This window comes from Phalacrocorax carbo, chromosome 23 (assembly GCF_963921805.1).
Source record: "Phalacrocorax carbo chromosome 23, bPhaCar2.1, whole genome shotgun sequence".
Classification (NCBI taxonomy): domain Eukaryota; kingdom Metazoa; phylum Chordata; class Aves; order Suliformes; family Phalacrocoracidae; genus Phalacrocorax; species Phalacrocorax carbo.
The window spans coordinates 4,229,152-4,255,715 of record NC_087535.1 but is presented as its reverse complement, the minus strand read 5'-3'; the positions used below and the strand labels follow the sequence as shown (position 1 = coordinate 4,255,715).

General features: G+C 59.4%; 2 protein-coding genes across 6 annotated transcripts; both read left to right on the top strand.

The window, feature by feature from the left end:
* Positions 1 to 2,358: 2,358 nt before the first annotated feature.
* LOC104042877 (pepsin B-like) lies at positions 2,359 to 5,855 on the top strand. The gene is made up of 9 exons (XM_009502402.2): positions 2,359 to 2,438; positions 2,566 to 2,716; positions 3,195 to 3,312; positions 3,512 to 3,630; positions 4,239 to 4,438; positions 4,597 to 4,719; positions 4,799 to 4,943; positions 5,272 to 5,370; positions 5,644 to 5,855. The coding sequence occupies exons 1-9, from the start codon at positions 2,359 to 2,361 to the stop codon at positions 5,794 to 5,796; spliced, it is 1,188 nt and encodes a 395-aa protein (XP_009500697.2). The 3' UTR covers positions 5,797 to 5,855.
* Positions 5,856 to 7,715: 1,860 nt separating this feature from the next.
* TFEB (transcription factor EB) lies at positions 7,716 to 26,449 on the top strand. 5 transcript variants are annotated; one of them, XM_064471844.1, is made up of 9 exons: positions 7,716 to 7,976; positions 20,704 to 20,948; positions 21,026 to 21,280; positions 21,370 to 21,450; positions 22,163 to 22,283; positions 22,481 to 22,537; positions 23,009 to 23,084; positions 23,256 to 23,403; positions 23,731 to 26,449. In XM_064471844.1, exons 2-9 carry the CDS (start codon positions 20,754 to 20,756, stop codon positions 24,169 to 24,171), a joined length of 1,374 nt encoding a protein of 457 aa, XP_064327914.1. In that variant the 5' UTR covers positions 7,716 to 7,976; positions 20,704 to 20,753; the 3' UTR covers positions 24,172 to 26,449. The 5 variants fall into 5 exon arrangements, with proteins under 5 accessions (XP_064327914.1, XP_064327913.1, XP_064327912.1 ...); XM_064471842.1 differs by having other exon boundaries at positions 7,925 to 7,976; positions 20,725 to 20,948; XM_064471841.1 differs by lacking the exon at positions 7,716 to 7,976 and adding an exon at positions 15,924 to 16,131.
* The last annotated feature ends 115 nt before the right edge of the window (positions 26,450 to 26,564 follow it).

Below are 26,564 nucleotides of genomic sequence, written 5' to 3'. Positions count from 1 at the left end.
CATTGGTGCTCATTATCAGATATATTAATAGCTCTGTCATTTCACCAGAGAAAGGACACAAACTCCTCTGTGCTTTATGTCAAAATATTGACACAGGCTGAGCGCAGCGAGACACAGATTACATAGGTGCGGATAGCAGGGAAGGCATTTCTCCCCCCAATAAAATGGGGAGGTTTCTGAGGGCTGAACCTGCTCCGGCAGCAGTGGTGGCAGGAAGGGACAGGCCACGGCTGACCGTGACCCTGCTGTTCTTCCCTTTGCTCCCTGCAGGATCCACTGGAGTAAAGGCAGATCCGTCAGGATGTGACGGAGGAGGGGGTGCCAGGGGTTTTCTGAGCCAGCTGGTCCAACACCGACAGCTCAGACGGGTGTAGCAAGGCTCTGCTAGGGCCCATCCCCACTGTCAGCGGGGACTGGGGGTCTGCCAGTGCCCTGCAGCAAAGGACAGTGGAGCTGCTCCTGACCAACCCCGGGGAGAGCTGCGCTGCACCCCCTTTCTGCCTGGTCCCTGGGGTGCATATGTTGGTGACCCCCCCAGGACAAATTCAGATCTGGACAAAGGGTTTGGCCCCAGCGAAATGGAAGCAGAACCGCAGCACGTGCCGGGTGCTCAAAGCACTATGTGTTAAACCGCACAGTTACGGTGGAGCTGGCCCGGTGCCGTGTCCCCCAGGCAGAGGCGCCTGAGCAGCCTCGGGCTTTTGGTCCAGCTGCGGCTCCTTTGCACAGAAAACCTCCCATGTTTGCCTCCTCAGGTTTTCCACGGGAGATGAGGCTGCCAGGGTGACGGGGATGTGGGGACAATCACTGCTCCCTGGCAGTGCATGGCGGAGTTTCTGCAGGCAGCGCGTGCCCAGGCTTCAGAGTACAAGGCTGAGCAGTATCCTCGGGGCAGCAGATGCCAGGACGAGTCCTCAGGGACTGGCAGGGCTGTCTGTCTGGTAGCAGCTTCCCAGGGGCGGAAAGGGTCTCCCGGGACTAAAAATCCCCTGTGAATGAGTGTCTAAATACACTGCATCTCCCCAGCCCGGGCATGACCAGCATCACTCAAAGCATATGGGAGACATCACCTCCAACGCACCAGACGTGTGACCTGAGCATCCTCGGCGTAACTCTGATGCAAAATATAAACTGCAGCAAATCAAAAGTGTCTTTTGGAGATGGTGAGTGGTTGTAACCGGGCAGGTAAAGGCCTGTTATGCCTTTCAGGGCTGCTATATCGAGCAGCCCCCATCTGAGCTTCCTTGTGGGCTGTCAGCAGAGCTGGAGGGCAGTGAAGGGCAAATCTCTCACATTTTTTCTATGGAAATATAAGAACAAAGTTCATAAAATTCAGTACATAGAGCCATTTTCTCTCACTCCTTTTCTAAAATGCTGTTATCAACAGTACCAGCAGCAAACGGTGCCTTTGAACAGATTTGTAGTGCAGAAGACAGGTGGCTATATGGACTGTGAAAGGTAGTTCATCTGTTTGGCAAGACAGAATTCCATAGAAGGATTGGGCATTTAATCTGTAAGGATTTTAGTATAATAAAAAATGCTATATAAACATAAATTTGTCCTAGCCAAAAGAAAAGAGTATGTTATTTATAAATGTATTTGTAAGAAATACCGTTCACAGCAGATAACTCTTATTTTTAGAGGTTTCATTTTAAAAAAAAATCTCTTAATTTAAATTACTCAAGCAACATTTCTATTTCAACTGGGTTTTGATTGACTTAAAGCATTATTCTGATAAATACCAAGAGTTCTATCTAGATCAGCTAACATTCTGGCTTAGCAGAGGGGCAGAGTGACAAAGGACAAATGCCTGGAAAGAGAGACATTTTGGGGGTAACGTGCTGGTTCCTGGGAGGCACGGAGCCGGTCTGAAAAACCACCACTGCTGCTTCGTGCTCGCCATGTTGAGGGAATTGGATGTACACAGCGTGTAGACTTGGATGGAAGAAATACGGCAGACCTGTGGCACTTCCTTGGCTGCCTGGATGGGTGGAAAGAGGGACGCCGGTATCATAAGTTTCCATTTGCAATAAAGAGTGTGTTTGCCTTTGTTTTCTGGAAAGATCAATCTGGTGCTGAAGGCAAGAGAAAACACTTCGACTGCTTGATAACAACAGATTTTTGCTTTTTATCAGATGTCACATATTTGGTCTCGGTATCAGAAGTACTGCCCAATCTGTTAGTGCCTGAACAGCCCGATAAGGAGGCAAAATCAGAATGGCTGCGGTGATAAACACACCGCAAGTGTTGGCTTTGGGTGGGTGCAGTGATAGAGGAAAGGGGTGTTTGGAGGCAGGGGCTGGGCACAGCACCTGGCTATATAAACCCTGCCCTGGCTGCGGTGGTGCAGGAGCTGCCATGGAGCCGACACGACCCGTGGCCGTGCGGTGGCTGGTGCTGGCCTTGCTCTGCCTCCAGCTCGGGGAGGGGATGGTGAGGTGAGCCCCGAGGACGGTGCAGGGTCTGGCCATGGATCGGGGCTCGCCCTGGGCACATGGGGGGGTGCACGTGTGGATGAGGCTGCCCAGCCCCTCAGCATCTTGCTGCTGTCTCCATCCCGTGCAGGATCCCCTTGAGGAAAGGCAGGTCCATGCGGGAGCTGATGAGAGAGAAGGGGGTGCCGGAGGGCTTCCTGAAGAACCTCAAAGGGGACCCTGGTAGGAAATACCAGCTCATTAACGCTGTGGCTTACGAACCACTAACAAACTACATGGATGTAAGTATTAAAGCTTTTCCTTCCTCCTCTGAGCCACCCGGCTCTGGTTTTTGGGGGCACCCTCCTCGCAGTGGGTGGCTCGGCTCGCTGCCTGCTCACAAGTCAAGGCGCTGTGCTGGGCACGGGCAGTTATGTGGTCTTTATAGCCTGGCTCCAAGGGCTGCGTGCTGTTGGGAGACAAAGGCAGGGGGCAAGCACACCTTATCCTGAATTGATTTCCCTTGGAAAAAGCAGAGTTTGGTGATTATAGGGCAGAACTACTGTTCCTGCCCTTGCTGCTGACTTTGTTATGAGCTGTAAGCAAGGGATTGCCCCTTTCTGTGCTCTAGCTGCCCTGGGTGCACTCAGGGACTAGGAGTCCCTCCTATAACCCCTTAGCAGTCTGGGTTTCTCAGCTAGCACAGGGCAGAGAGCTGAAAAATCTCATAAAAAAAAAACAACAGACAGAAACAGAAATCCATCACACTTTTGTTCACAGTCCTTCTACTTCGGGGAGATCAGCATTGGGACCCCCCCGCAAAACTTCTTGGTGCTCTTTGACACCGGTTCCTCCAACCTGTGGGTGCCCTCCACTTACTGCCAGACTCCAGCCTGTGGTGAGCACCCCTCGGGGGAAATCAGTGAGACCTGGTGGGGTTTGGTGGTTGGTCTCCGCTCGGTGACACCGGCAGGGCTGGTTTTGGATGGCCCCTGCCCTGCGAAGCCCCTTGCTGGGGATTTCTGCCCACGTGGGGACAGGGATGCTGAACTGCGGGCAGGATGTGATCCGGGGGCTGTGACCTTCTCTCCATGCAGCAAATCATGCCAGGTTCAACTCCAGCCTGTCGTCCACCTTCTTGAACATCGGTGTGACCTACACCCTGAGCTACGGGTTCGGTGACCTGTTGGTGGATTTAGGGTACGACACCGTGACAGTAAGTGACTTCTGATGTGTTGGTGCGTTGCTGCAACCAGGGTAGGACGTGACTGCGGTTGTGATCAGTCCGATGAAGTTAAAAATGGAGGGGGAGCTGAAAGTACCTTCTTATTTTGGATATTAGTGTCTGAATCTCCCATGTAGAATCCATGGCGTGTCAGCATAAATGTACTCGGGGATTGGGATCTGCAAACAAACTCAGTCTGAGACCTCTGGGCTTTTCACCACTGCTTTGGGTTAAGGGATATCTTTGGCTTTTTACACTGATGGCTGAGCTTTGTCATTACGGGACAGAAGAAATGTTCTGTTGTGAGACTTGCACAGAGTGAAAGTGTGATTTTTAAACAAATTTAACCGAGGCAAACCATTTTTGTGGGTATCTTTTTCAAATAGTAAGGGTGATAGGACAAACACTATGAGCCAGGCTGCTCCCGACTCCATCCCCCATCTGCGATGGGGAAGAGCTCAGTACATCTCAGAGCAGATTCACCCTCGTGACCTTCCTGGCTACCCCTGCCTCCCCCCAGGAACTCCCTGGTGGGATGCTGCTGTCAGGGGGAATGTCCAAAACACCAGCATCTCCCAGCATCATTCCTCTCCCTCTAGATCCAGAACATCATCATCAGGAACCAGGAGTTCGGCCTGAGCGTGGATGAGCCCAGCAGACCCTTTTATTACCTGGACTTTGATGGGATTTTGGGCATGGCTTACCCGGGCGTTGGCATCAGCGGTTACAACACACTGGTGCAGAACTTGCTGCAGCAGAACCAGCTCACTGAACCCTTGTTCAGCTTCTATTACTCACGGTGAGACCTCTGACAGCGGGTCTCTCTCTTGCACAGCCTGGATCCACCCTTTTCTTCATTCACTCTCCACCCACATGTTCTCCCCAGGCACCTGTACGCTACACCGCTTTCTATTGAGCTGTCGGCCTGATCTGGGGTTTGATTTTGTGTCTTTCCAGCAACCCAACATATAGTTACGGCGGGGAAGTCATCCTCGGAGGGGTTGACAATCAGCTGTACTCAGGGGAGGTTTTATGGGCTCCTGTGGTCCAGGAATTGTACTGGAAGATCGGTATCGAGGAGTAAGTGCTGCACCATGGCTTGGAGTGGGTCTTGGCAGGGGGGAGCCTTTTCTGATGCCTTTTCTGCGGCTCTCTCTAGGTTCTCCATCGGGCTGTCAGCCACTGGCTGGTGCAGCCAAGGCTGTCACGGCATTGTGGACACCGGGACGTTCCTGCTGACCGTCCCAGGACAATTCATGTCAGCCTTCCTGCAGGAGTTGGGTGTGGAGGAGAGTGACTACGGGGTAGGTGGGAAGGATGCCCTGCACACACGAGGGGCTGGTGCCGTGGGATGACGACACATCTGGGCGGTAATGCTGAGCTATGGAGCGCTCCGGCATCTCTGAAGCAAAACATCTCACCTGAAACAACGCTGCAGTGGTTTATCTCCCCTTGCAGTGGGGTAAAACAAAAAGAATTCTTCCAAACATGATAAACCCGGGTCAGCACAGCCCTGCCACAGTCAGAGCTATGCTGACCCTCAGGGAGCACGGCTGGGGTTACAGCTGGAGGAAGGACGGTGCCCAGCCGTGGGACTCCTGACCCCTCTGCCCCTCTTTCCTTCTTTTGCAGTACGTCGTCAGCTGCAGCAACGTCCCGAACATGCCCACCCTCTACTTCGCCATCAGCGGAGCCCAGTTATCACTGCCTCCCTCTGTCTATGTCCTAAACGTAGGTGTGATTTTATTATTCCCAACATGTGTTTGCCATCATAGGGCAGTTTTGCTCAGGAGAAAGTCAGAGTTTCTTTTCAAACACAGAGGCTTCCAGCAGCCTGAGTGCCATATTTCCCAGCACCCAGTTTCACGGTGCTTTTGCATGTCTGTGTGTGACCGTAAGGAGGGTCTAATCCTGCTCCCAGCCAAAGCAGCCATGAAGACACGGGCAGCACAAATTCCCCACGCTCCTCACTGGCACTGAAATTTGCTCCTTTTCCCCTGACAGAACAACGGCATCTGCACTGTTGGGGTCGAGAGCACATACGTGTCCTCTTCCAGCGGCCAGCCGCTCTGGATCCTCGGCAACATCTTCCTCCGGCAGTATTACTCCATCTTCGACGTTGCCAACAACAGAGTCGGCTTTGCCCTCTCAGCCTAGGGATGCTGAGAATTGCCCATGGATAATTTGTCCCTGCAACACCTTATCCTCTCTTGGACCCATATATGGTGATGAGTAGCCTCCAGATCTTCTGGAGTGATAAAGTGGTGCAAATCTAATTGCCTCATGTCTCATCTGGCTGTGGCTGAGCCACATCTGGCACAGCTCTTAATAAAATGATGAAGTCTGAGTTCGTGCTCGAGGTTTCCAGGCACTGCCTGAGCTGGGAGCTTCAGATGTGCATGGAGCCTTTGAATTTGCTGCAGTGACAAATCTGGGTCACCTTTTTGATTGGGACCCGGATCCGTGGCTGGGATTCGGCTGGCTGGGAAACCGGGATGACCGGGAGAAATTCAGGCTGCACCATGTGCTCAGCCACGGCTTGGGGACCCCAGGGCTGAGCTGGTGCAGTCGCTGGAGGCTTCAGAAACCAGTTTGGAGCAGGATGTGCAGAGATGAGGAGCTGCATGTGAACGGCTCCCAGTTCATTAGGTTTGGGGGAATTGCCCACACATATTTGCAAATAAATTAGGGATTAAAAAAGCGTCATGCAAGGACACTCAGGATGAGGAAAACACCCTGATTTTGTTCTCGAGGGGTAAATCTCTTCATTGCTGCAGCTTTGAAGGATGGGTGATGAGAAGGAAGGGGGTGGTGACCCTGGGATGCAGATGTGACCAAAACTTGGGGTGTCTGGATCCCCCCCAAGAGGAGTTGCTGGATTCAGTGTCAGATCGGGCCAGTGCTGGGTGCCCGGACTGGACCCAAGAGGCTGGTCCTTGAGGTGCAGGGCAGGGTGATGCACAGGCGACGCGGCACTGAAGGGCCCCATCGCCTGTTGTCTGTCACCCATCTCCCAGTCAGATGACAGTCACCCTGCTGGGGCATGTGACCACCCATTAAATCTGCTGTTTCCAGCCAAATCTGCCCCAGCGGGTCTTGCAGAGTAGGGAGCTCCCAGCCACGGAGAGGGAAATGCCATCCTGCTGCCGTGGGCAGCCCAGTGACAGGGTCACACTATGCCCTGGGGACTCAGGGTGCAGTGGGGCTCGCTGCCTCCGGCTGAGCAGGGCCCTCACCGCTCCCTCCAGCTGATGCCCCAGTCCCCAGAGAGTTCATCTTACATGAAAAGCGCTGCACTCCCCACACAGCTTCCCCGGCAGCTGCGAGACCCCAAAGGTCCCGTTTGGAGGGGTCCAAACACCCCCATACCTTGAGCAGGAACCTGCTGCTACTACCCCCCACCACCCTGCACACCTCCAGGACACACTGCTAACCCTCCATGGCTGCAACAAGCCTCCAGCACTAATGCAAGGAGCCGCACCACCCCCGTGCAAGGAGCCGCGCGACCCCCGTGCAAGGGACTGCACGACCCCCGTGCAAGGAGCCGCACGACTCCCGTGCAAGGGACTGCACGACCCCCGTGCAAGGAGCCGCACGACCCCCGTGCAAGGGACTGCACGACCCCCGTGCAAGGAGCCGCACGACTCCCGTGCAAGGGACTGCACGACCCCCGTGCAAGGAGCCGCGCGACCCCCGTGCAAGGGACTGCACGACCCCCGTGCAAGGAGCCGCGCGACCCCCGTGCAAGGGACTGCACGACCCCCGTGCAAGGGACTGCACGACCCCCGTGCAAGGAGCCGCACGACTCCCGTGCAAGGGACTGCATGACTCCCGTGCAAGGAGCCGCACGACCCCCGTGCAAGGGACTGCACGACTCCCGTGCAAGGAGCCGCACGACCCGGGCACAGCCCTGCCTTCATTCCCCCCCCCGCCCCGCCCCGGCACCCACCCTCTCGGCCCGCTCCGGGCGTGGGAAATCCCGTTTTTGGGGAGGAAATCACCTAACCCAAACTTCTGCTGTGGCCGAGGCGGGGGACTACAAGTCCCGGCAGGCGCGGGGAGCCCTGCCCCGCTCCGGACTACAGCTCCCGGCGTGCTGCGGAGCGGAGCAGAGCCGAGCGGGCCGTACCTGAGCCGCGCCGAGCCAAGCCGAGCCGAGCCAAGCCGAGCCGGGCCGGGAGTGCTGCCCTCCCTCGGCGCGGGAGCCGCGGGGCCGGGCCGAGCCGAACCCAGCCGAACCGAGCCGAGCCGAGCCGAGCCGAGCCGAACCCAGCCGAGCCGAGCCGAGCCGAACCCCTTCGTTCCCCGTGGCGTTGCCCTCTCCCCGCAGCCGCCCGGTGAGTGCAGCGGGGCGGTTGTTGCCTCTCTTTTTGTTGTTTTCTTTTTTTTTCTTTTGGTTTGGTGTTCCCCCCCCCCTTTACTGTAAATAATAACGACCCCCGGGAGCGGCCCCCGCTTGCAGGAGGCTCCAGCCGGGCCGGGGCTGCGGCTGCTCCCGGTTTGGGGAGGTCTGGGGGGGATTGGGGGTCTCCGGCAGCTTGGCCGGGTGCCCCCTCCGCAAAGCCGAGGGTCCCAGGGGCTGCGAACCCTCCGGCCGCCGGAGGTGACTTGCTCGGGTCGCCTTTAGCAGCGTAGTGCTCCCCCTCCCCCGCACCCTTTACCCCACGCGTGGGGAAACTGAGGCACGGATGCTGCAGCCCTCGGTGCTGACACCCGGAGCCCTGGGTTTGCTCGGGGGTTTCCGTGCACCCCCCTGGGACAGGGTGGAAATCCCTCCCGGCCTGGGGGGGCTGCAGAGTGGGTCCCCCCAGCGAGCTGGCAGCCCCCCAGCCCTGCTGCTTTTGGGGTCTGCAAAAGGCAGGGGAAGAGTTGGGGTACCCCACGCCATGCAGCTTTTAGGGGATCACCAAGAGGACACCCTCCCCCCCAAGCCTGCAACTTGCTCCTCTGGGGCCGCAGGAGTTTGGCAGGGGCATAGGAGGGGGCTGCACTTAACCTACAGTCGCCGATTAATTATATTCATTAATTAATTGCGAAGCAGGAAGGATTACGCCAGCCCTCATGCCCATGTCCTCTAAAGCTCCAGTGAGTCAGACGATGGGGAAATTTCCTTAAAAACAAGAAAAAGAAAAAGAGAGAAAATAGGGTGGTTATTGTTGTGCTCTTCTAAGATAAATAAGCCCGTGCAAGTCTGGGGACAAGCAGGGCCTGTTTCCAGGAATCGCAGCGCTTCTGCGTGTTCCCGGCCCTTGGGGCATGGCGGGAGCTTGTGATTTATTTTTTTTTTTATATATAACAGCAGAGAGTCGAGGAGACAGCAAAGGTGTGGAGTTTGGGGGATTTTTTTTCTTCCCCCCCCCTTTCCCCTTTAGTTTCCCCTGCCATGTTTGCTTGGCTTCATGCACGGCTGCTCCTCTGGCCGGAGGAGGGAGCGGGGCTGGTTTCTCCCTGCTGCGGGTGCTGGTGGCGGCTGAGCCTGCGCTTACCTGCTGCCGGGGGAATCCGGCGGGGAAAACTGCGCCAGGGCCAGCGGGTGTTTGGGAACTGGGCTGCTGGAGGTGAGAAACCACCAGATTTAGGCTATAGAGTGGGTGCCGATGGCCGTGGCGAGCGGCACGTGCTGACCCCACGGTGTGTGGAGGGGAGCCGGCGTGTTTTCCGAGGGATGCTGGCTTTGCCTCCCGAGGGATGCTGGCTTTGCCTCTCGCCCTTATCAGTAGGAAACTGCTCCGGGGTGGGGCTGGCAGCAACAGGGCGACTCCAGCATCCGGGTGTTTGGGATGGAGGTTGTGATTCCAGCCAGGTCTTTATTTTTTTTTCCATGCTCCACAGCGCCGAGTTTACAGCACGTGTGTTTCTGGTCCCCCTCCCTCCGCCCTGCCACCGCCTTTGCCGTGACAAGTTTCCCCGTTTGCCCGTTTTTGGTGGTTCTGTGGGGAAAGGGAAGAGCCCTGTGTGCGCAGCGACAAAATGATGAATCATCGGAGCGGGGGGGACATTTCCAGGGCTGAGGGTGGGGTGGCCGTGGAGCCCGAGCAGCACAGCCCTGCAGGGAAAGAAACAGCCACTGCAGGGAAGTGGGGCTGGGGAGGCCACGCCGGGGGCATCCCCCCAAAAAGCACGTGTACTGAGGGTAGAAACGCCCTCCTGGTTCCCTGTGGCTCTCCCCGTGCTGCGGGGTGACGGGGAGGGGGTGCTGGGTTCCTGATGTTCCGATGGCATGGCGGGATCTCAGCCCTGGATGGCTGTTTCTCCCTCCTTTCCCTGGGCATGCGGATGGATGGTGGGGAGGGACGGAGCTCTCGCGGCGCTGGGCACGGCACGTCCCCATCACCTCTGGGCTCTGTCCCTGGGGACCGCTGGAGTTTGTGGTTTGCTTTTTTTTGAGGGGGGGGACCTCAAGCTGCGCCCACTGAAAGGGAGCCATTTCGTAACTGCCCTGCGTGGGGTTATCCCACGTGCTGGTCAAAGAGGAACTAGGCCGGGGGGGGAAGCAACTTGCCAGGGTCAGCTCAGCACAGGGGTGTCCCTGGCATGGGTGCTGCAGCCTGGCAGTGTCACCGCGTCGCTGGCATGTCCCTGGGGCAGCATCGTGGCATCCCGTGGCTGCAGCCCGCACCGGCGTTCACTCGTGGCAGCAGTTTTGTGATGGCTTACCTGACACACTCTTTGCTGTGGGAGATTTACTTTGCAGCCCCAGGAGCCAGTGCTGGGTGTTTTACAGCCCTGTAAAAGAGCGGAGGCTGCCCGGAGGTACGACATGTGCCTGCCTCTGTGCTGTGCCGTGCTGGCTCCAGCCCTGTGGCATCCCGGGGTGGCCTTTCTGCGGTGGCATCACCTCCGTGAGCCCAGGGGAGGCAGCAGCTTGGGTTTTGCCAAGCCATGGTTCAGCCTCAGTGCAGAGGCAGCTGGGGCACATCTCCCCCCGCAGCTGGTGATTCCCGGGGTGAGCCGCGGTCGGTGTCACCCTCACGGCTGAAGCAGGGGAAGGTGCTGGCGGTGTAATGCTTGGAGGGACGCAAAGGGTGATCTCTTCTTGAACACGCACACAGGAAATACGTGCTCATCTATTTTTTCCCCCGCCACTGGTATAGTCCAGAAAGAGCCCCGATGGTTCCCCCGATTCACTGCAAGGTCGAGCCCCGCCGCAGGGCTGGCAGCTGGCACTTGGGTTTCGGTCAGAGTGGGTTTTCCTGGTGGGTTTGCATGCGCGTAGGGTCCCACGACATGGATGGCTCATGGATGCAGGAGGCCAAGCCCCACGCTCCAGGGTGAGCTCTGGTTCCTGCTCTGGGCCTTCAAGGGAGACCCATGCGTTGGCTGGAGGCGGAGGTGGTGCATTGCTGAGAAGACCAGGAACGACAGGCGCCATCCCAGCACCGATGCCAGCCCTGGTCCTGTCCAGCTGATGCTGACAGCAGCCTTTGAAGAAGCCGTCCTGTCTCCAAATGTCTTCCCTCTCACTTTCTGTGGAACAAACAGGCAGCGGAGCAAAGCTATAAGTATTAAATCACAAAAAAAAAAAAAAAAGGAGTAAAGAGACCACACTGTTTCCCTGTGGGCAGAGGAAGAGCACATGAGGGCCGAGCCCTGAGCAACAGAGGCGTGTGGGGCTGCACGGTGCCTGCCTGGAAGGACCTGGCCAGAAGCAGCTCGGTGTGCCATGGTGGCGGGGGGATCTGGCCCGGGAGGGTGGCATGGGGCTGGCTCCTGGCTGCCGGGAGCTTGTGTTGTGCCGTAGGATGGAGGCAGAGCTCCGCAGCCCCCTGGGGCGTGGGGGATGCTCCGTCTCCGGAGGCATGGTGAGTGGTTCGGGAGGTGTTTTGGGCGGTAGGTGCTACGGCGCTGGGAGCGGGAGCAGCGGGACGAGCACCGCGGTGCGGCCCAGGGGCTTTGCAGCAGGCAGTGGCTGGGTTCGCCTGGACGGGGTCACTTGGGGAGGGTTCAAGGTCTCCCAGTGACGTGGCCCATCCTACAGTCTTTGCAAGGAGGCTGTGGCATCTTATTTTTAAAGAGTCTTCTAAGAATTGCTACTGGGGTTTTGTCACCCTTCCTACAAGTGGATTCAACTCTGAACAAACTCCCTACACCCTCCCGTCTGCTTAAATCTCCTCCTTTATTTAAATTGGTGCAACTTTCTTTCTGGATAAACCTGAAACACCTAGGCAACATCCTTCCCTGACGGTTACATTCCTCTTTTTCCTTCCCATAGATGCACACTATTAATGAAAGTGATTTACTTGGATGAACAGTTGCGAACCCCAAGGTATCCCATCACCCTGCCCCAGCTTAGCGCCTTCCCTTCCGTCCGGCACAGCGTTAACTCAGGGGCTCTGCTTTGGTTGTAAATTCTCCTTTCAGCACGTGGCCAAACCTCCAGTGCAGTTTTTGCAGCTGCTGCAGTAACACCTGAGGGCCAAAATAAGCAGGGCCGAGGGGGCACCCAATCTGGGCACCTTCAGACCCCCCTGCATGGCATTGGGAGCAAGCAGAGGGGCTGCGGGTGCTCCCTGGCGCAGGGTCTGGGCTGGGACATCTCGGTGGCAATGGCTGGCAACGAGCTCAGGGACAGGCAGGGGAGATTTTAAAGCCTCGGGGACAAGTGAGGACAACAGCTCTGGCTTTCGCCCAGGTTGTTTCCCCAAAATTTTGGGGGAATCACGTGGCACTGGGAAATTTTGGGAGGAAGCGAGGCGGGGACTGGAGTTGGGTTGGGCTGCTGGAGTGGGTCTGCAGCTGCCTGGCACCCACGGAGCATTTCCTTGCTCCCAGCTTGCAAACCCCATGGGAAGAGGGGAGGTTGGGTGTCAGCAGGCTCGGCGCTGGCTGCAGGTCCCACCTTATCTGCGGCAGGGTGGGTGTCACACTTGGCCCCACCGCTGCAGCCTCTTCTCAGGGACTGCTCCAGGCTCAGGGCAGGCGAAGACCTCGCCCGGAGAAAGCCCAGCCTGGTGGGAAAAACTTCTGGGCTCCTTCGTGGTCAAACCAGCGTAACCCATGCCAGGGAGGCAGCAGCACCCGTAGCGAGGGCCTGACCCAGTGGCACCGGCGCGGTGCCAGGGCAGGGGCTGGATTGGCAGCAGGGGCTCCCAAGAGCTGCGTTTGACCTTCACGGAGCAGGAAAGCGCCGGGCTGAGCCTGGGGGAAAGGAGGGGAGAGGAGAAACCTCTCCTCTGCGGGTAAGCGGCGATGGCCAGGTGCTGCACTGGGCATGAGAGGTGCTGCTGGGGCCGGGAGGGTGGCGGGGAGAGTCCTGGGGCTGTTCGGGAGGACAGGTCACAGGCTGTCCCCAACTTGTTTATTCTTGGGGCTGGGGAACAGCTGCGGCTCCCATGGATGGGGCGGCCGTGGCACTGGGGCTGCCGGCCGCGGTATGGTTACATGAAATCTGCCTTCTGAGAAGCCTCCTGGCCGGGCGCTGGGGGCTGGACACAGCGTATTTATAAATATTACCTCCTTCCAGCAGCATGGGGCCGTGGCAGGAGGGAGGGAGGAGGGATGGGGGCGGTGCTTGGAGGGCCTCTGGCACTGGAGGGGGGCACAGAGCGGCCGCTGTCACCTTGCGCCTTCTGCTTGCGGCAAGTGGCACCATGAGCGTGGGGCGCATGGACCTCAAGGGCTGGTTTTGCTGAGCACCCCCAGTTTCCAGAGCAGTTTCTAGGATTTTGGGGCACGTGGTGCCTCTAAATCCCAACACTGTGGTGTGTTGCACCCGCCCTTCTGGAACCAAGGTGGGGGCCAGGGATGGTGCTGTCCTGCCGGTTCCACTTAGTGCTCATGTTATGCAGTGTTCGGAGTCAGCCCGTGCTGGAGCAGGACGGGGTTTGCTCTTTGGCCGTGGGTTGCGCGTGGGGCCCCGTTCCCGGCTCTGTCCCGCACGCCTGGGAGCGCGCAACTCTTGCCGAGGTGAGCGGGACACGGTGCAGCCGTGCGTCCTTCCCCGCCGGCGTGGCCGAGGCCCCTCCAAGGTCACCCCGCTCCTCTCCTCGCCTCGCTGCTGAGAGGCAGACACGATACGGGGCTGATTAATCACTCAGCCCGGGGTGGTGCTGGGCTGCGGCCGCAGCGCATCCCCGGCCCCTGTGCTGCCGTTGGCTCGTCCTCGCCCGAGGAACGTCCTTCTGCCTGTTAACACTTTTATTTTTAATTGCCGCTGTCGGGCAGGGGGCGGGAGGGGAGGGCAGGAACTTGTCGGCTCGGGCTGTTTGCGCTGGCGGGCCGTGAATTCCCCAGGCAGTCAGTCAGTGATGTTTCAATCAGGGCTCCTGCACCATGCCAACCGCCCTGCGGGAAGGGCTTTCGCTCCAGTTTGGACTGACCGCGGAGCCAGGGTCTGGCCCCACCGTGGTGGGGTCCCAGGGGCCCTCCCACCTCCCCCAGCCCTGTTCTGAGGGCTGTATCCAGATCTGGCCCCAGGGTGCCAGACCCCACTTGCTGTGCCTGGCTGGGGTGATGGTGTGCATGCCACCCCCAGCTGTGCTGGGCCAGGCAGAGGGGCTTTTTGGGGTGAAGGAGGGGCTTTTTGGGGTGAAGGAAGGGTGTCAGAGCAAGGCTGTATATTATTAACCCTGTAATGGCTGCCATGCACAAGTGGGCTCTCATGGATATACCTTGGCACCATCAGAGCTAGGGGGCTTTTTTATGGACCCCATTTATTCTGCCCTGGGGGCGATACCGTGACAAGGGACACTCAGCCATGGCTCTCGGTATCCAGGGACTAATGTTTGTCCCTCCACCAAGTCCCTGACACCTCCCTGGCGAGGCAAGCTTACCTGGGCAATTTGGGGACCACTTTAGCTGGGATCCTGTTGTCATACAAGACTTGTGTTAATGTTTTTACTGTGCTGGCTACCTGGGCCAATTCCAGGAGTGGTATTTAACGCATGGAAGGGAAAACGTTTGGCCTCTGACCCAAGTGCCTGTTAACAATGCTGCGGTCCACGTTTCTGAGATACCAGGGCTAAAAACAGTCCTGGTGACTCAGTTTCTCGCTGGTGTTGTCAACTGACCCTGGCTTTTATTTGCCAAGTCCCTCCGCCTTCTCCTTCTCCCTTTCAGGGCTGCGTGCTCGCTGCGTGGGGAAGGCGCCTCTGGACGGGGCTCTGGCCATCCACCTGCCTGGCCCGTCTCCTGCCCGATCCACCTCCTCCCTGCTGGGCAGTGTTGCTGTCTGCGGTTGGAAACAGGGCCATCCCCCCCCTTTCCCACCACCCCGTCCTCATCCCAGAGGGGTGCAGGCTGGATGGGACCTCTGGAGCCTCTGGTCCAGCCCCAAGTGTGGACAACATTGGTGTTAGATCGGGGTCTCCCAAGGATGGAGGTTGCTCTGTTGACAGGGTTGGGCCACCCTTGTGGTGAGGAATCCCTTCCTAATACCCCGGGTTGGACCCTGTCCCGCCGCCCCTTTCTGGGGCTGCCAACCGGGGCACTGCGCTCCTCTGCGTGCTGATGAAGATGAAGGACCCCGGCCTTCTTCCCGCTGGGTGCCGGAGTTACCTGATCCCTGACACCGCGGGTACGCTGGCATGGCATAAATCACCCCTGCGGTGGCTTTGCCAAGTCAGGGCGAGTGCCCTGAGGGAGAGGCTGCAGGGCCGGTCCCAGCTGCGCGGCAGCGGATGGGTGCCAGCAGCGTTGCTGGCGGGGTGGCACCGCAGCGGCTCGTCGGCCTGGCCGGGGGGGCTTCTGTGGCAGGGGAGCGGGGCAGCTTGATCTGCTCAGGGTGCATGGGGAGGTGCTGTGGTGCCAGCACGGGTGCAAGGGGGACACGGTGCAAAAGCAGCTTTGCACAACAGGGGCGTAGCGGGGGGGGTCTCCGGCATCGTGCCAGCTGCGCGGGGCATTACACAGGCGTCCTTTGTCGTCCCCTGGCTTTGCCATCGCCATCCTGGATAGTGCCAGCCCGACACTGGCATCAGTGACCTGGTGGGGACCCCCTGTGGGTGCCAGAGGGACCCCACGTGCTGCCCGGCAGCATGCGGGGCCAGATCCAGCTGCGTAATGCTGGTGTTTGTTCTGTATCTGCCCCAGGCACAGGGAGGGTGGGGGATCCCTGCGTGCCATGTCTCCTGGAGGGACAAGTGACAGCTTTTGTCCCTCTGTGTATTTTCAGGCAGGGATGTCACCGCAGGCAGCACTGCAGCCGCTCTGCCGGCAGCTCCCGAGGGGACGCCATGGGGCAGACCCAGCCTGGGCTCCGGCACCCCAGAGAGCCTGGCGGCAGTGGCTGCATCTATTTTTGCCACGCTTTTTCTCAGCTCGATTGCTAGCTCCTGTGTTGCAGTGAGAAAAACAAGCAGGTTTGGAGGTTTTTTGCAACTTCCCCCCCCGCACCCCGCGTGGCTGCTGCTGCATTAAAAGCAGGGTCCTGAAAATGAGGAAACGCGGGGCTGGCGCAGGAGCCAGGCTGGCCCCGGCGAGGAGCGCGGAGGAGCTGCGATCTGCTGGCCCCGGTGCCCGGAGAACCCCCTGGCCCTGCCATCCCACGCCCAGGTAACCCCTGCCCCGTCGTCCCCCTTCCCCATGCAGCAGGGTGGCAGCGGAGCCCGTCCCCAGGCTGCGGGCACCCATGGGGTGGCTTTGTGGGTGCCTGGCAGGGTGGCAGCGTGGTGCCGTGGGAGCAAATCTCAGTGTGGAGCAAACACCACTGGGCTCCCGGCTGCCTGGACCCAGCCTGCCCCTGCCTGCCCCGAAATGGCAGTGGGTGCCTTGCCCTGGGGCGCGCCAGGGTCCCTCGCTCACCGCCCTCCCTCGCTCCCCCACCCCCCGCCATGGCATTTGAAAATGAAAAACGAGGAAGGAAGGCACGGCGGATGCTTGGTGACAGTAGCAAGAAGTGGAGCCGTTTTCACTTCTTTCTTCTCCCTTTCCTTTTCGCCGCTCTCTTGGTTATCAATGAAGCGGCCCAGAGCGGCAGGTGGGTGGGCGGCATGGCCCCCGCCCGGGCTGCCCTCCTTCCCCAGGGTCCCCGCACCCAGCTCAAGCTGCCGATTGATTTTTCCGCTCATAAACGGCCACGATTGACCAGGAAATAAACGCAGGCGAGGGAGCGGGGCTGGGCAGGCGGCTCCTTGAGGCAACGAGTTTGGGGGTTCTCAGCTCCATCTCTGGGGCTGAGCCGGGCGTCGCTCCCCTCTTCTCCCTCCAGTTTTCGAAGGGGTGGGCGAGAGATGTGTTGCAGTGTGTGTGCGCACCCGTACATTGCAGGCAGGACAGGCAGCGTGGGTGCTGCTTCCCCGTGGGCTGCCCAGGGAGGGTAATGTGATCCCCCTGTATTTTGCAGGGGCTAAATCTGGAAACTGCCTCACGGCAGCTTTTATTTCTAACCCACACCTGGGTGCAGCGATGCGCTCGGGGAGGAGGCGGTGGGGTGCCGTGTGGGAGCGGGGATGGTGGTGCGACTCCGTGTGTTTTCTCCCTTCGGGGTATCACCGGGTGCCCCACACTGGCTCTCTGCAGCGGGTCCAGCAGCAGCCCGGCCCCATGTGTGGCAGAGCAGCACCCGATGTCCCTCCACAAAGTACCGGTGGTTGCTGAGCCGCTGACCCCGCGCCGCCGGCTGTCACAGCCTGGGTTGCAGGGACTTTCCTCCCACGGGGACAGGGGACAGCTCAGGGCTGCGCAAAGTCCTGCGGGGGACGAGCGAGGGTCAGGGCAGCTCTGGGTGCCACTGGGGATCCTCTGGCTGGAGCCACCCCCAAGTGCCGCCCCAGCACGGGGGGAGCGCGTTGTGCTCTTGGTGAAATAACACCCCAGAAGAAAAGCAAGAAAGGTCCAGAAATAACCGTGTCGCTAAATAGCAGCAGAGATATTCTGAAGGGAGATTAATTCCCTGGCTCCGGCTGCATGCGTTGTCCCAGCGGTGGGTCTGGTGGGCGGTGGTGGAGCATGGCTCGTGCCTGGACGGCCCCCAGGCGCTGGTGGAGCCCACCGCTCGCCAGCACCCAAGGAGGTTTTCTCTTGAAGAGCTGCTCTCTGTGATCCTGCAACGAAGTGGGATTAGCTGTTTCCCCACTCCAAGGAGCTGGGCCAGGGTCGCAGTGTTTTTGGAGAGTTTCCTTTGGGAAATGGTCCCTTATCCCTGTGTTCCTGGCTTGACCCTGGGCTGGGCTCCCCCGAGGAGCTGGGGGTTGCAGCCAGGGTCAGGATCAGCCTGGCTCCGCGGCTTCTCCTGCCGATGGTCGGCGATGGGCAGCGCACCCAATGGGCAGGGGGACGAGGGCCCACCTGGGGACCGGCTGCTCCAGGCACAGAAGAGCCACCCTGTGTCCCCTCCGCCACCAGTCCCTGCTGTTCTGACAGGAAAGGTGGAGTCGGGGTGTGGAGAGTTGCCAGGCCATCCACCCTCTGCTCCCTCCTACCTTCCTGCCCGCTCTTCAGCCCCTCTTCTCCCTCTCCATCCCCTTCCGGTTGCTCCATCATCCACCCTGGGCCTCCCACCACCTTCCTCCCTCCCCTCCTGTGCTCTTCCCTCTCTGTGACCGATGGGGACGTGTCTGCAGCAGGTGCCCTGGCAGTGCCCGCCGGGAAACCCAACGCCTGGGCATGCCCTGGCTGGCCGTGCTGCCTGCTCGGAGCCAGGCAAGTTGCTGCCCGTGCACTGGGATGGACCCTTGCCAGGGTCCCCTCCAGGCGGGGACCAAGCTGGGGCTGCCCCTGGCATGGGGATGGCTCCGGCTCAGTGGGAGAGCTGCTGGGTCTGCTTTTTCCAGGATGCTGACATCTTTTGCCTTCCCAGGCGTAACAGGCATCCCAGATGGAGCCGCCACCCTGCATGCTTTATTTCTGCCCCCCAGACCAAGGGATGGTGGGATGCTTTGCTGGGGTGGGATGCATCCCCCGGAGTGGGGTGCCTGCGCCACGGTGCTGACTGGGTCCCCATCCTTTCCCACTGCTAGCTGCCTCCCGCCCGCCCGCCGCCCTCCCGCTGGGGCTGACTCAGAGCGAAAGCAGAAGCTGCTCAGTGTTTCGGGGGGCGGGGGGGAAGCCAAGCAGAACCAAGCAGGTTATTTTAAACCTGACCTAATTTCCCCCCTCTCCTTATCGGGCCTGGCTCTGGCCACCCTTCCCCATCCTCGCCCTCAGCAGCTCCCCTTCTTGGGAGATTCTGCGGGGAGAGGGCAGCACTTTGGCTGCCCCTGCTCTATTTTCCTATAAAGGGGCAGCCGGGGGGATCCTGCAGCCAGGCAGGGTGGTGGGACTGGGACCAGTGGAGGTGAGCGGGTGCCGTGCCATGGGTGGCTATGCCTCAGCTTCACATGACACCCTCCTGCTGCCGTGTCCCAGCTACCCTTCCTGAGATGAGCCTGGATCCCCCTGGCTCTGCAGCGAGGCAGCTCCATCCTCACCCTTGACACCACGTTTCCCCAGCGCTGGAGGTGCCGGCTTCTCTGGCTTCCTCCTCCTCCTCCCTGTCCCGTCCCACCACCCTGTGCCATGGAGCCAGGGTCCCCGTGCAGCCACCCACGGGGTGTGCTCAGCCCTGCTGCTGCTCACGGTGCTTTGTAGGGCCACAGGCAGCTGCTTGCTTGCAAACATGGGGGCTCACCGCAAAGTTTCCCGTGCATGGCTTGAAATCCCTCTCCTGCTCTCCTCTGGTGCTGGAAGCACCCTGAAAATGTCTCTCATGGGGCCCCAGCACCTCTCCCCCCTCCCTGCCCTGGCCATGTCCTGCCTGCATGGCATGAGCTGGGCTCATCCCATCTCCTCATGGCTCTTGGAGGCTTTTCCTCTCACTCTGAGCTCAATATTTGGGGTTATTACACCCCCCCGTGCATCAGCTGTGATTTATCCCCCTTCAGCTTTGTTTTATCTGCTGAGGCCTGTCCCTGGTATTTCTGGGTCCTTTTCCAGGGCTCTGCTGTTGCTCGTCTCGAACATCCCCCATGCCCTCCTCTAAGGCCGTTTGCGACAGCCGTCTCAACGAAGCTCCGATTGATAACTGTCCCAGGCTCCTCTTCTCCCATCCCCCTTTAGATGGGCCACCATGTCTAATTAATTACCTTCCTCTTGCCGTTCAATAGCTGGCTCTTGATCCATGTAATCGTATTTCTGTCCATGCTGGCTTGATTTAATTTCCCCCTTAGGGTATCGCGTGGCACTGTGTATCAGATGCCTTGCCGAAGCCCCGGTGTGTTGTATCCGCCGTGGCCCCTTTGTCTGCAATTACACATTGTATTTAAACAGCAAAACCCTCCAGATTTGTCTGGTTATGCTGTTGCAGAGCAAACCCCAGGTGTTTGGCTCCTGCCTCTTCCACTGGCAGTGTTTGCTTTGGGTCCTGTGCTTTGCTTTACCTCCTGCCCCATGGATGCTGTGGTCCAGACCCCCATCCTGCACAGCATCTCCCGCATCCCCATCCCAGCCCTGCATGGGAAACCAGCCCCGTGGAAAGCTGTCGTCGTGCCCCGCAGAGCCTGGGTAGGGCAGCTCCCCTCGCCCCAGCATCCTCTCCCCCCACTCCACGGGCCGCCGTCCCCTTTGTACGGGGGAACAAGGGCTGGTCTGTGCGGTGTGGGGGCCTCGCACGCCTCCCCCCCGCCTCCGCGCTCGCGTGCCGGCCCCGCACAGAAGCCGTGTTGTTCATCCTGCGCTGGAGCTGAGGTTTCGGGGCAGCCAGGCTGAGGGTTAAATCCTGCCTCCAGCTCCTGGCACCCGCTGGCCTTTTCTTCCTGCTCTTCCCTTGCTTTCTCTTTCCCTTTCGCTCTGTGCCCAACCTGAGGCTTTTCCTGGCCCTTCTTGCTCTGGTGTTTCAGAAGTTGGTGGCTCAAAGCCGTGTTGTTCATCCCACGCTGGAGCTGAACCCGGCAGTACGTGAGTCCACATGCGCCAGGCGCGGGGTCCCGGCTGCTCCCTGTCCCCCTTGTCCCCCCTACGGTGCCCCGGCTGTCCCCGGGGAGAACAGTGGCATGGAGGGGAGCTGTGGCAGGAGGGCTGACGTTAGGGCGATCGTCCTGGCTTAGTCACCGGCTGGTACGGGTGTTCCAAGCTGTCTGCTCCCTCCCCGTGCCTCAGTTTCCCTGCTGCAAAATAGGCTGGTTTTGATGTGCCGTGTCCTCCTCTCAGGGTCACCTCTCTGCCTGGCAGGCGCCCGCGTCCCACCCCCCGGCTGCACCATGGCGTCCCGCATCGGCCTGCGGATGGAGCTGATGAAGCAGCAAGCGCAGCAGGAGGCCGAGAGGGAGCGCATGCAGCAGCAGATGATGATGAACTACATGCAGCAGCAGCGGATGCCGGTGGCCTCCACCCCAGCCATCAACACCCCCGTCCACTACCAGTCCCCACTGCCTGTGCCCGGAGAGGTCCTCAAGGTACAGTGCTGGGGGTGTCCCCCCTGCCCTGGGGACGAAGGGGTGCGGGAGATCCTTGATGGTTTTTGTCCTTATAGGTCCAGTCCTACCTGGAGAATCCCACCACATACCACCTGCAGAAGTCGCGGGATAAGAAGGTTCAGGCTTATCTCTCCGAAACCTATGGGAACAAGTTTGCTGCCCATGTCAGCCCTGTCAGCCAATCTCCCAAGCCGCCCCCCGCCGCGTCCCCCGGTGTCCGACCCAGCCATGTCATGTCCTCCTCGGCGGGCAACAGCGCGCCCAACAGCCCCATGGCCATGCTCAACATAGGCTCCAACCCCGAGCGGGAGGTGAGGAGGTGCTGCCAAGCTGCTGGGGGAGGCAAAGGTGCTGGCAAGGGCAGAGAAGCTTATTGGCACCTTACGCCTTTCCCTTTCAGTTCGATGAGGTCATTGATGACATCATGCGCCTGGATGATGTTTTGGGCTATATGAACCCTGAAGTCCACATGCCCAACACAGTGAGTCTCCGATGCACGTTGGGAAGAGATGAGACCCCAGGCTGTGGGAGGGAGGGTGTCCTGGGGGTCCTGCACCCATGTGCTTGTCGGGATGGAGGTGGCACAGAGGGACCTGTCCTGCCACATCTCTGCAGCGATGCCCAGGCCCCAGCCCAACCCAGCCTCGTCCCTGGGACGGGTGTCCCTGGGGCCCTGGGGCTGGGTGAAGTGAGGCAGCGAGATCTCCCTTTTGCAGCTGTGAGAGCCAGTTCTTCAGCTTCTTCTCCTCTTTAATGACCCCTTATAAGGGAGCTCTTATAAAAAACTGGAGAGATAGGAGAGAGGCATGGGGAGGGACTAAGCTTCTGCTGCAGTGTGGGGGGACATCGGTGCCGGGAGAGGTTTCCCAGCCAGAAGCTCGTTCAGAGCAGCACCGTCTCCTGGGTTGGATCCATATGCCAGCTTGTGCCTCCCAGTGGGATTCATCCTGCCAGGCCCTTCTCGGATGTGATTCATCTGCCCTATTTTAGATGCTGGCCGTGGGAGGGGATCAGCTGTGCCCTTTGAAGTCCTGTTTTCTTTGCTACTCTGATTATAGCTGTTTTAAGGGCCCAGGAAGACAATTACACCTGCCTGGGCTACGCACTCGCATCCCAGAGGCCATGCAGCTGGGCTTGAAGCCTGGTCCCGTGGCCCCGGATGGAGCTAACCCATCTGTCCCTCTGGTTTTCAGCTGCCGATGTCCAGCAGTCACATGAATGTCTATAGTGGGGACCCCCAGGTGACAGCCTCTCTCGTGGGTGTCACCAGCAGCTCCTGCCCTGCCAACCTCACCCAGAAGAGAGAGCTGACAGGTACGTCGCTGGTGTCCCAGAGCCGGCGGGGAGCCAGTGGTGATGGCGAGCATCAAAGCTGGCTGGGGCTGCCTTGCCCCCACGGGGGGGAGGGAGGCTCTGGGGGATGCTGGGGTGCTCCGATGCCAGCCTGGGATGCTTGTGGGGCGAGATGCAGCCTCGTCCCCACTGGGTGATGTTGTGGGTCTCCATGGCAGATGCTGAGAGCCGAGCCCTGGCGAAAGAGCGCCAGAAGAAAGACAATCACAACCTGAGTGAGTTTGGCACTGGCTGCCTGCGGGTGGCACAGCTTTCTCTCTCTCTCCCACCTCGCAGCCCTTTCCCCTTCACTCTCCATCCTCATTCCCCTCTCTCTGAGCTGGGTCCCCCCCCTTTCCCGTCCCATCTCATGCTCAGGTAATACCCCCACAGTCCCCTGCCATGGCTCCCTCTTTCCCGGCTCTGCGCAATGTCTGTGGTGCAGGAGACACCCTGTTGTCCTCGTCAGCACTGGGGGAAGGTCAGAACCAGCTGGGGAGATGGACAGGAGCAAGATGCCAAAGGGTTGGCCCCAGGGGTTTCTCATCCTGAGCCCCCCAAACTCTGGAAGGTCTGGCCGGGGCACGACGGTGGCTTCCAGCCCCACAAACTGGGAGCAGCAGTGTGGCCAGTGGGGTCTGCAGGACATTGAGCCTCTCCTGCTCTTGCTGCCTCCTCACCGCCTTCCCTCCCTTCTCACCCTGCAGTTGAGAGACGACGAAGGTTTAACATCAATGACCGCATCAAAGAGTTGGGGATGTTGATCCCTAAGGCCAACGACCTGTACGTATCAGTGGTTTCTGCGGGGCTGGGATAACTGCGGGTCTTGTGGGCTCGGTCGACACTCAGCCCCATGGCAGGTGATACTTGCAGGGGGTCTTTTTGGCAGAGCAGGGGTGAGGGGACATGTTGCTGGCATGCAGGTGGCAATCTCTCTTTCATCCTGCCCGGCAGAGATGTGCGCTGGAACAAAGGCACAATTCTGAAGGCGTCTGTGGACTACATCAAGAGGATGCAGAAGGACTTGCAGAGGTCACGAGACCTGGAGAATCACTCACGGCGTCTGGAGATGACAAATAAGCAGCTGCTGCTCCGCATCCAGGTGAGCTTCCCTGTGCTCTTCCCTCCCTCCGCTCTGCCTCAGCCCACAAACTGCTCACTCCTGCCCCACCGAGGAGATGGGCAGGGGCTCTCCTCCCTCTTACGGCTGTCAAGTCACAGGAATAAAGTCTTCAGACAAACCAGTCCTCTGAGGCTCAGGTCACCACAGCGAGCATTGTTGAGCTTTGCATGGGTCACCATTTTCCACCCCTGACCTCTTCATGGGCTCCTTCCCTGTGAGCTTCTTGGTCCCTCTGTCCGTGGATGCCCATGTGCTGTGTCCCCGTGTGCGACGTCCCCACCACAGACCTCCTGTGCTCTGTTCCAGGAGCTGGAGATGCAGGCACGCGTCCACGGGCTGCCCACCTCCTCGCCCTCGGGAGTCAACGTGGCCGAGCTGGCTCAGCAGGTGGTCAAGCAAGAAGCTGGCGGGGACGAGGGGACGCTGGAGCCACTGCTGCCACCCCCAGACCCCGAGTCACAGCCACAGCTGGCGCTGCCTCCACCACCCCAGTCTCCCTATCAGCAGCTGGACTTTACCCACAGCCTGAGCTTTGACGACGGCTCCCGGGGCTTCCCGGACAGCCTGGAGCTTGGCCACAGTGCTTCCTTCCCATCCGTGTCCAAGAAGGAGCTGGACTTGATGCTGATGCAGGACACCATGCTGCCCCTGGCCTCCGACCCCTTGTTCTCAGCCATGTCCCCGGAGGCCTCCAAGGCCAGCAGTCGCCGGAGCAGCTTCAGCATGGAGGATGCAGACATGCTGTGACGAGGAGCTGCTCCGACGCTGGGGGCGAGGACTGGACCTTCGAGTTTGGTTAGTGAAGTTACAGGGCACTCTTCTCGCAGGAGGTGCCCGTCCTGCCACGCACTTGAATCTACGTAGGAGTACCTTTTGTCTATGCAACGGGGGTCTCGGATCAAGGCTCGCCGGGTACCACCGTGTCTTTCGCAAGCTTTTTTTTGCCAGGAGCCAGAGCAGACCTCCTTGGCTTGCCGTGGCGTTGGCCCGACTGCAGATTCCCCAGCCTGGGAGTGTGATCTCAGCTGCTTTGCCTTTCAGCTAAACCCTCCCGGACCGTCCCCCTTCCCCAGGGTGCTGGCCCAGAGCTGGAGCTGGCAGGAGCCTTTGAGTCCCTGGGAGAGGAGAGGGACGATGCTCAGAGCTTTTTGTCTGGCTTGCTGCCTCCTTGCCACCCCACTCCGGGAGCCCACGTCCCCAGCGTGTCTTCCCCAGCGGTGGCCTCCGAGCCCCGTGGGTGCTTCACGGTGCCACGTCCTTCATGGTTCCTCCTTCCTTGGAGCACCCGCCGCCTCTCCAGGTCGCAGAGCTGGAGGGAGAAGAGGTGCTTAATCGATGCAAGTTAATTCATGGGGCACGGAGGCTGTTGTCCGAGAGAGCTGAGTCTGATGCTACGAATTCAGGTCAACATTGAGGGCTTCCAACAGGGCCAGGACAGGGTGTTTGATGCTTGGTCAACCCCCTTCTGTGACTCCCACCTTGCAGGGAGACTCATCTTCGGGGTTTGGCAGCACCTACCACCCCAGAACATCTCTGGCCCCTGGACAAGGGCTGCATGGTGCCAGGAGACCTTCAGCCTCCCTCGAGATCCCCACAGAGGTGCCTCTGCCCTGTAACGCCAGGCTGTGGCTCTTCAGGTGGACGGATTAAGGGGTTTTACACTTTTTTAAGGGGATACTTGTTGAAAGTGGATGTCCTGCCCCACACCTGGGCATGGACGTCGTGGCTCTGGCCGGGGACCAGGGGACAGTTTGTACCGATTGCCAAACCTGAGCTGCTGCTCTCTGCCTTTGGCTTGTGGCATTTATTTGTCTTCCCAGCATTGCCAGCTCATTCCCCAGCCAGGACGACTCGGTGATGAGGAGCTGCTTTGGGCTCTGCGTCATCTGCTGCCTTCTCAGTCTGGCTGGTGGCGGGGAGGGAGCTCGGCAGGGGAGGGGGATGCTGTTCATGGGGAAAATACTGTACGCATTTGTTGTAAAGCCTGAAGGGGAGCACAGGGAGGCTGGGGAGAGGAGCCCGCTTTGTGATCCCGCACTATAGCACAGCATCACCCCCTGGGGCTGTGGGAGCTGCGGCTGGAGGGATGGGAGCCCATGCAGGGACAGGGTTCACTGGGTGCACCCCATCCTGGACCAAGGATGGGGGATGTCATGGGGTTGGGACTGCGAGGGCAAAGCCCAGCCAAGGAGGGACGAGCTTGCTCCGTTGTGGCGGGATTTGGGATTGCGAGGTGGGGGACAGCCCCGGTGCCCCCCTGGAGAGGTGCCTGTTGGATGCGAGGGTGTGGGGAAGTGCAGAAGGCGGGGAGGAGAAGGGGAAAGGAAGAGGGAGGACATGTCGGAGGTGTCCTGGTGCGCTGGGAGGGAGCAGGGTCTGGCTGCTGCCCGCAGGGGTGCAGGAAGGGGAACGGAGGGGACGTCGGGGCGCTGGGTGAGGGCCACTGGGCTGTGTGCCGGTGGGTTTGGGACTGTTCCGCCCCACATGTTCACGGGAGGCCTTGGCATCCTTCATGCGCTGCCGTTAGTGCCTGTAAAGAGAATAATTGCCGCTGGCAGGGCGGTGACACCCCATCCGCTGTGCTGAGTACCTATAGGAGTGGGTGATCTGTGGGTCTGCCGGACGCCAGAGGGTCTGCGTGAGTGCTTCAGGGCAGGCATACAAAATCCCTGGTCACTTGGGATTATCGTGGCTATAAAGCGGTTCTGCTGGGCCCTCACCGGTGGTACACGGCACGTACGGGGATGGCAGGGTGTGCGCCCGCTCTGCGCCCCGCTCCCGGCACCGGTGGGCACAGGACCATCCGCTGCTCAGTGCGAGACGTGGTGTCTCCCCTGGTTGTGAGTAAACTGTTGTGGATTTTTTTTTTTTAATCTTTGGGGTTTTTGTTTGTTTTATTTTTCTTTTTTTTAATGCACTGTGCTATGATTAAAAAATTTTACTACTGTTTTATAAATAAATGTATAAAAGAATGAACTGGAATGGAAGAAGAATCATTAAAATATATTTATTTACAACATCCTGAGGCATTGCAGCGTGGGCTGTTTTTTCTCACAGGGGAGCCCTGGATTTGGGGGCCTGCTTGGGGGCTGGGGTTCTTTTTGCAGGAAAGCCTGGCTCGGTTAGAAGGGGGGAGCACT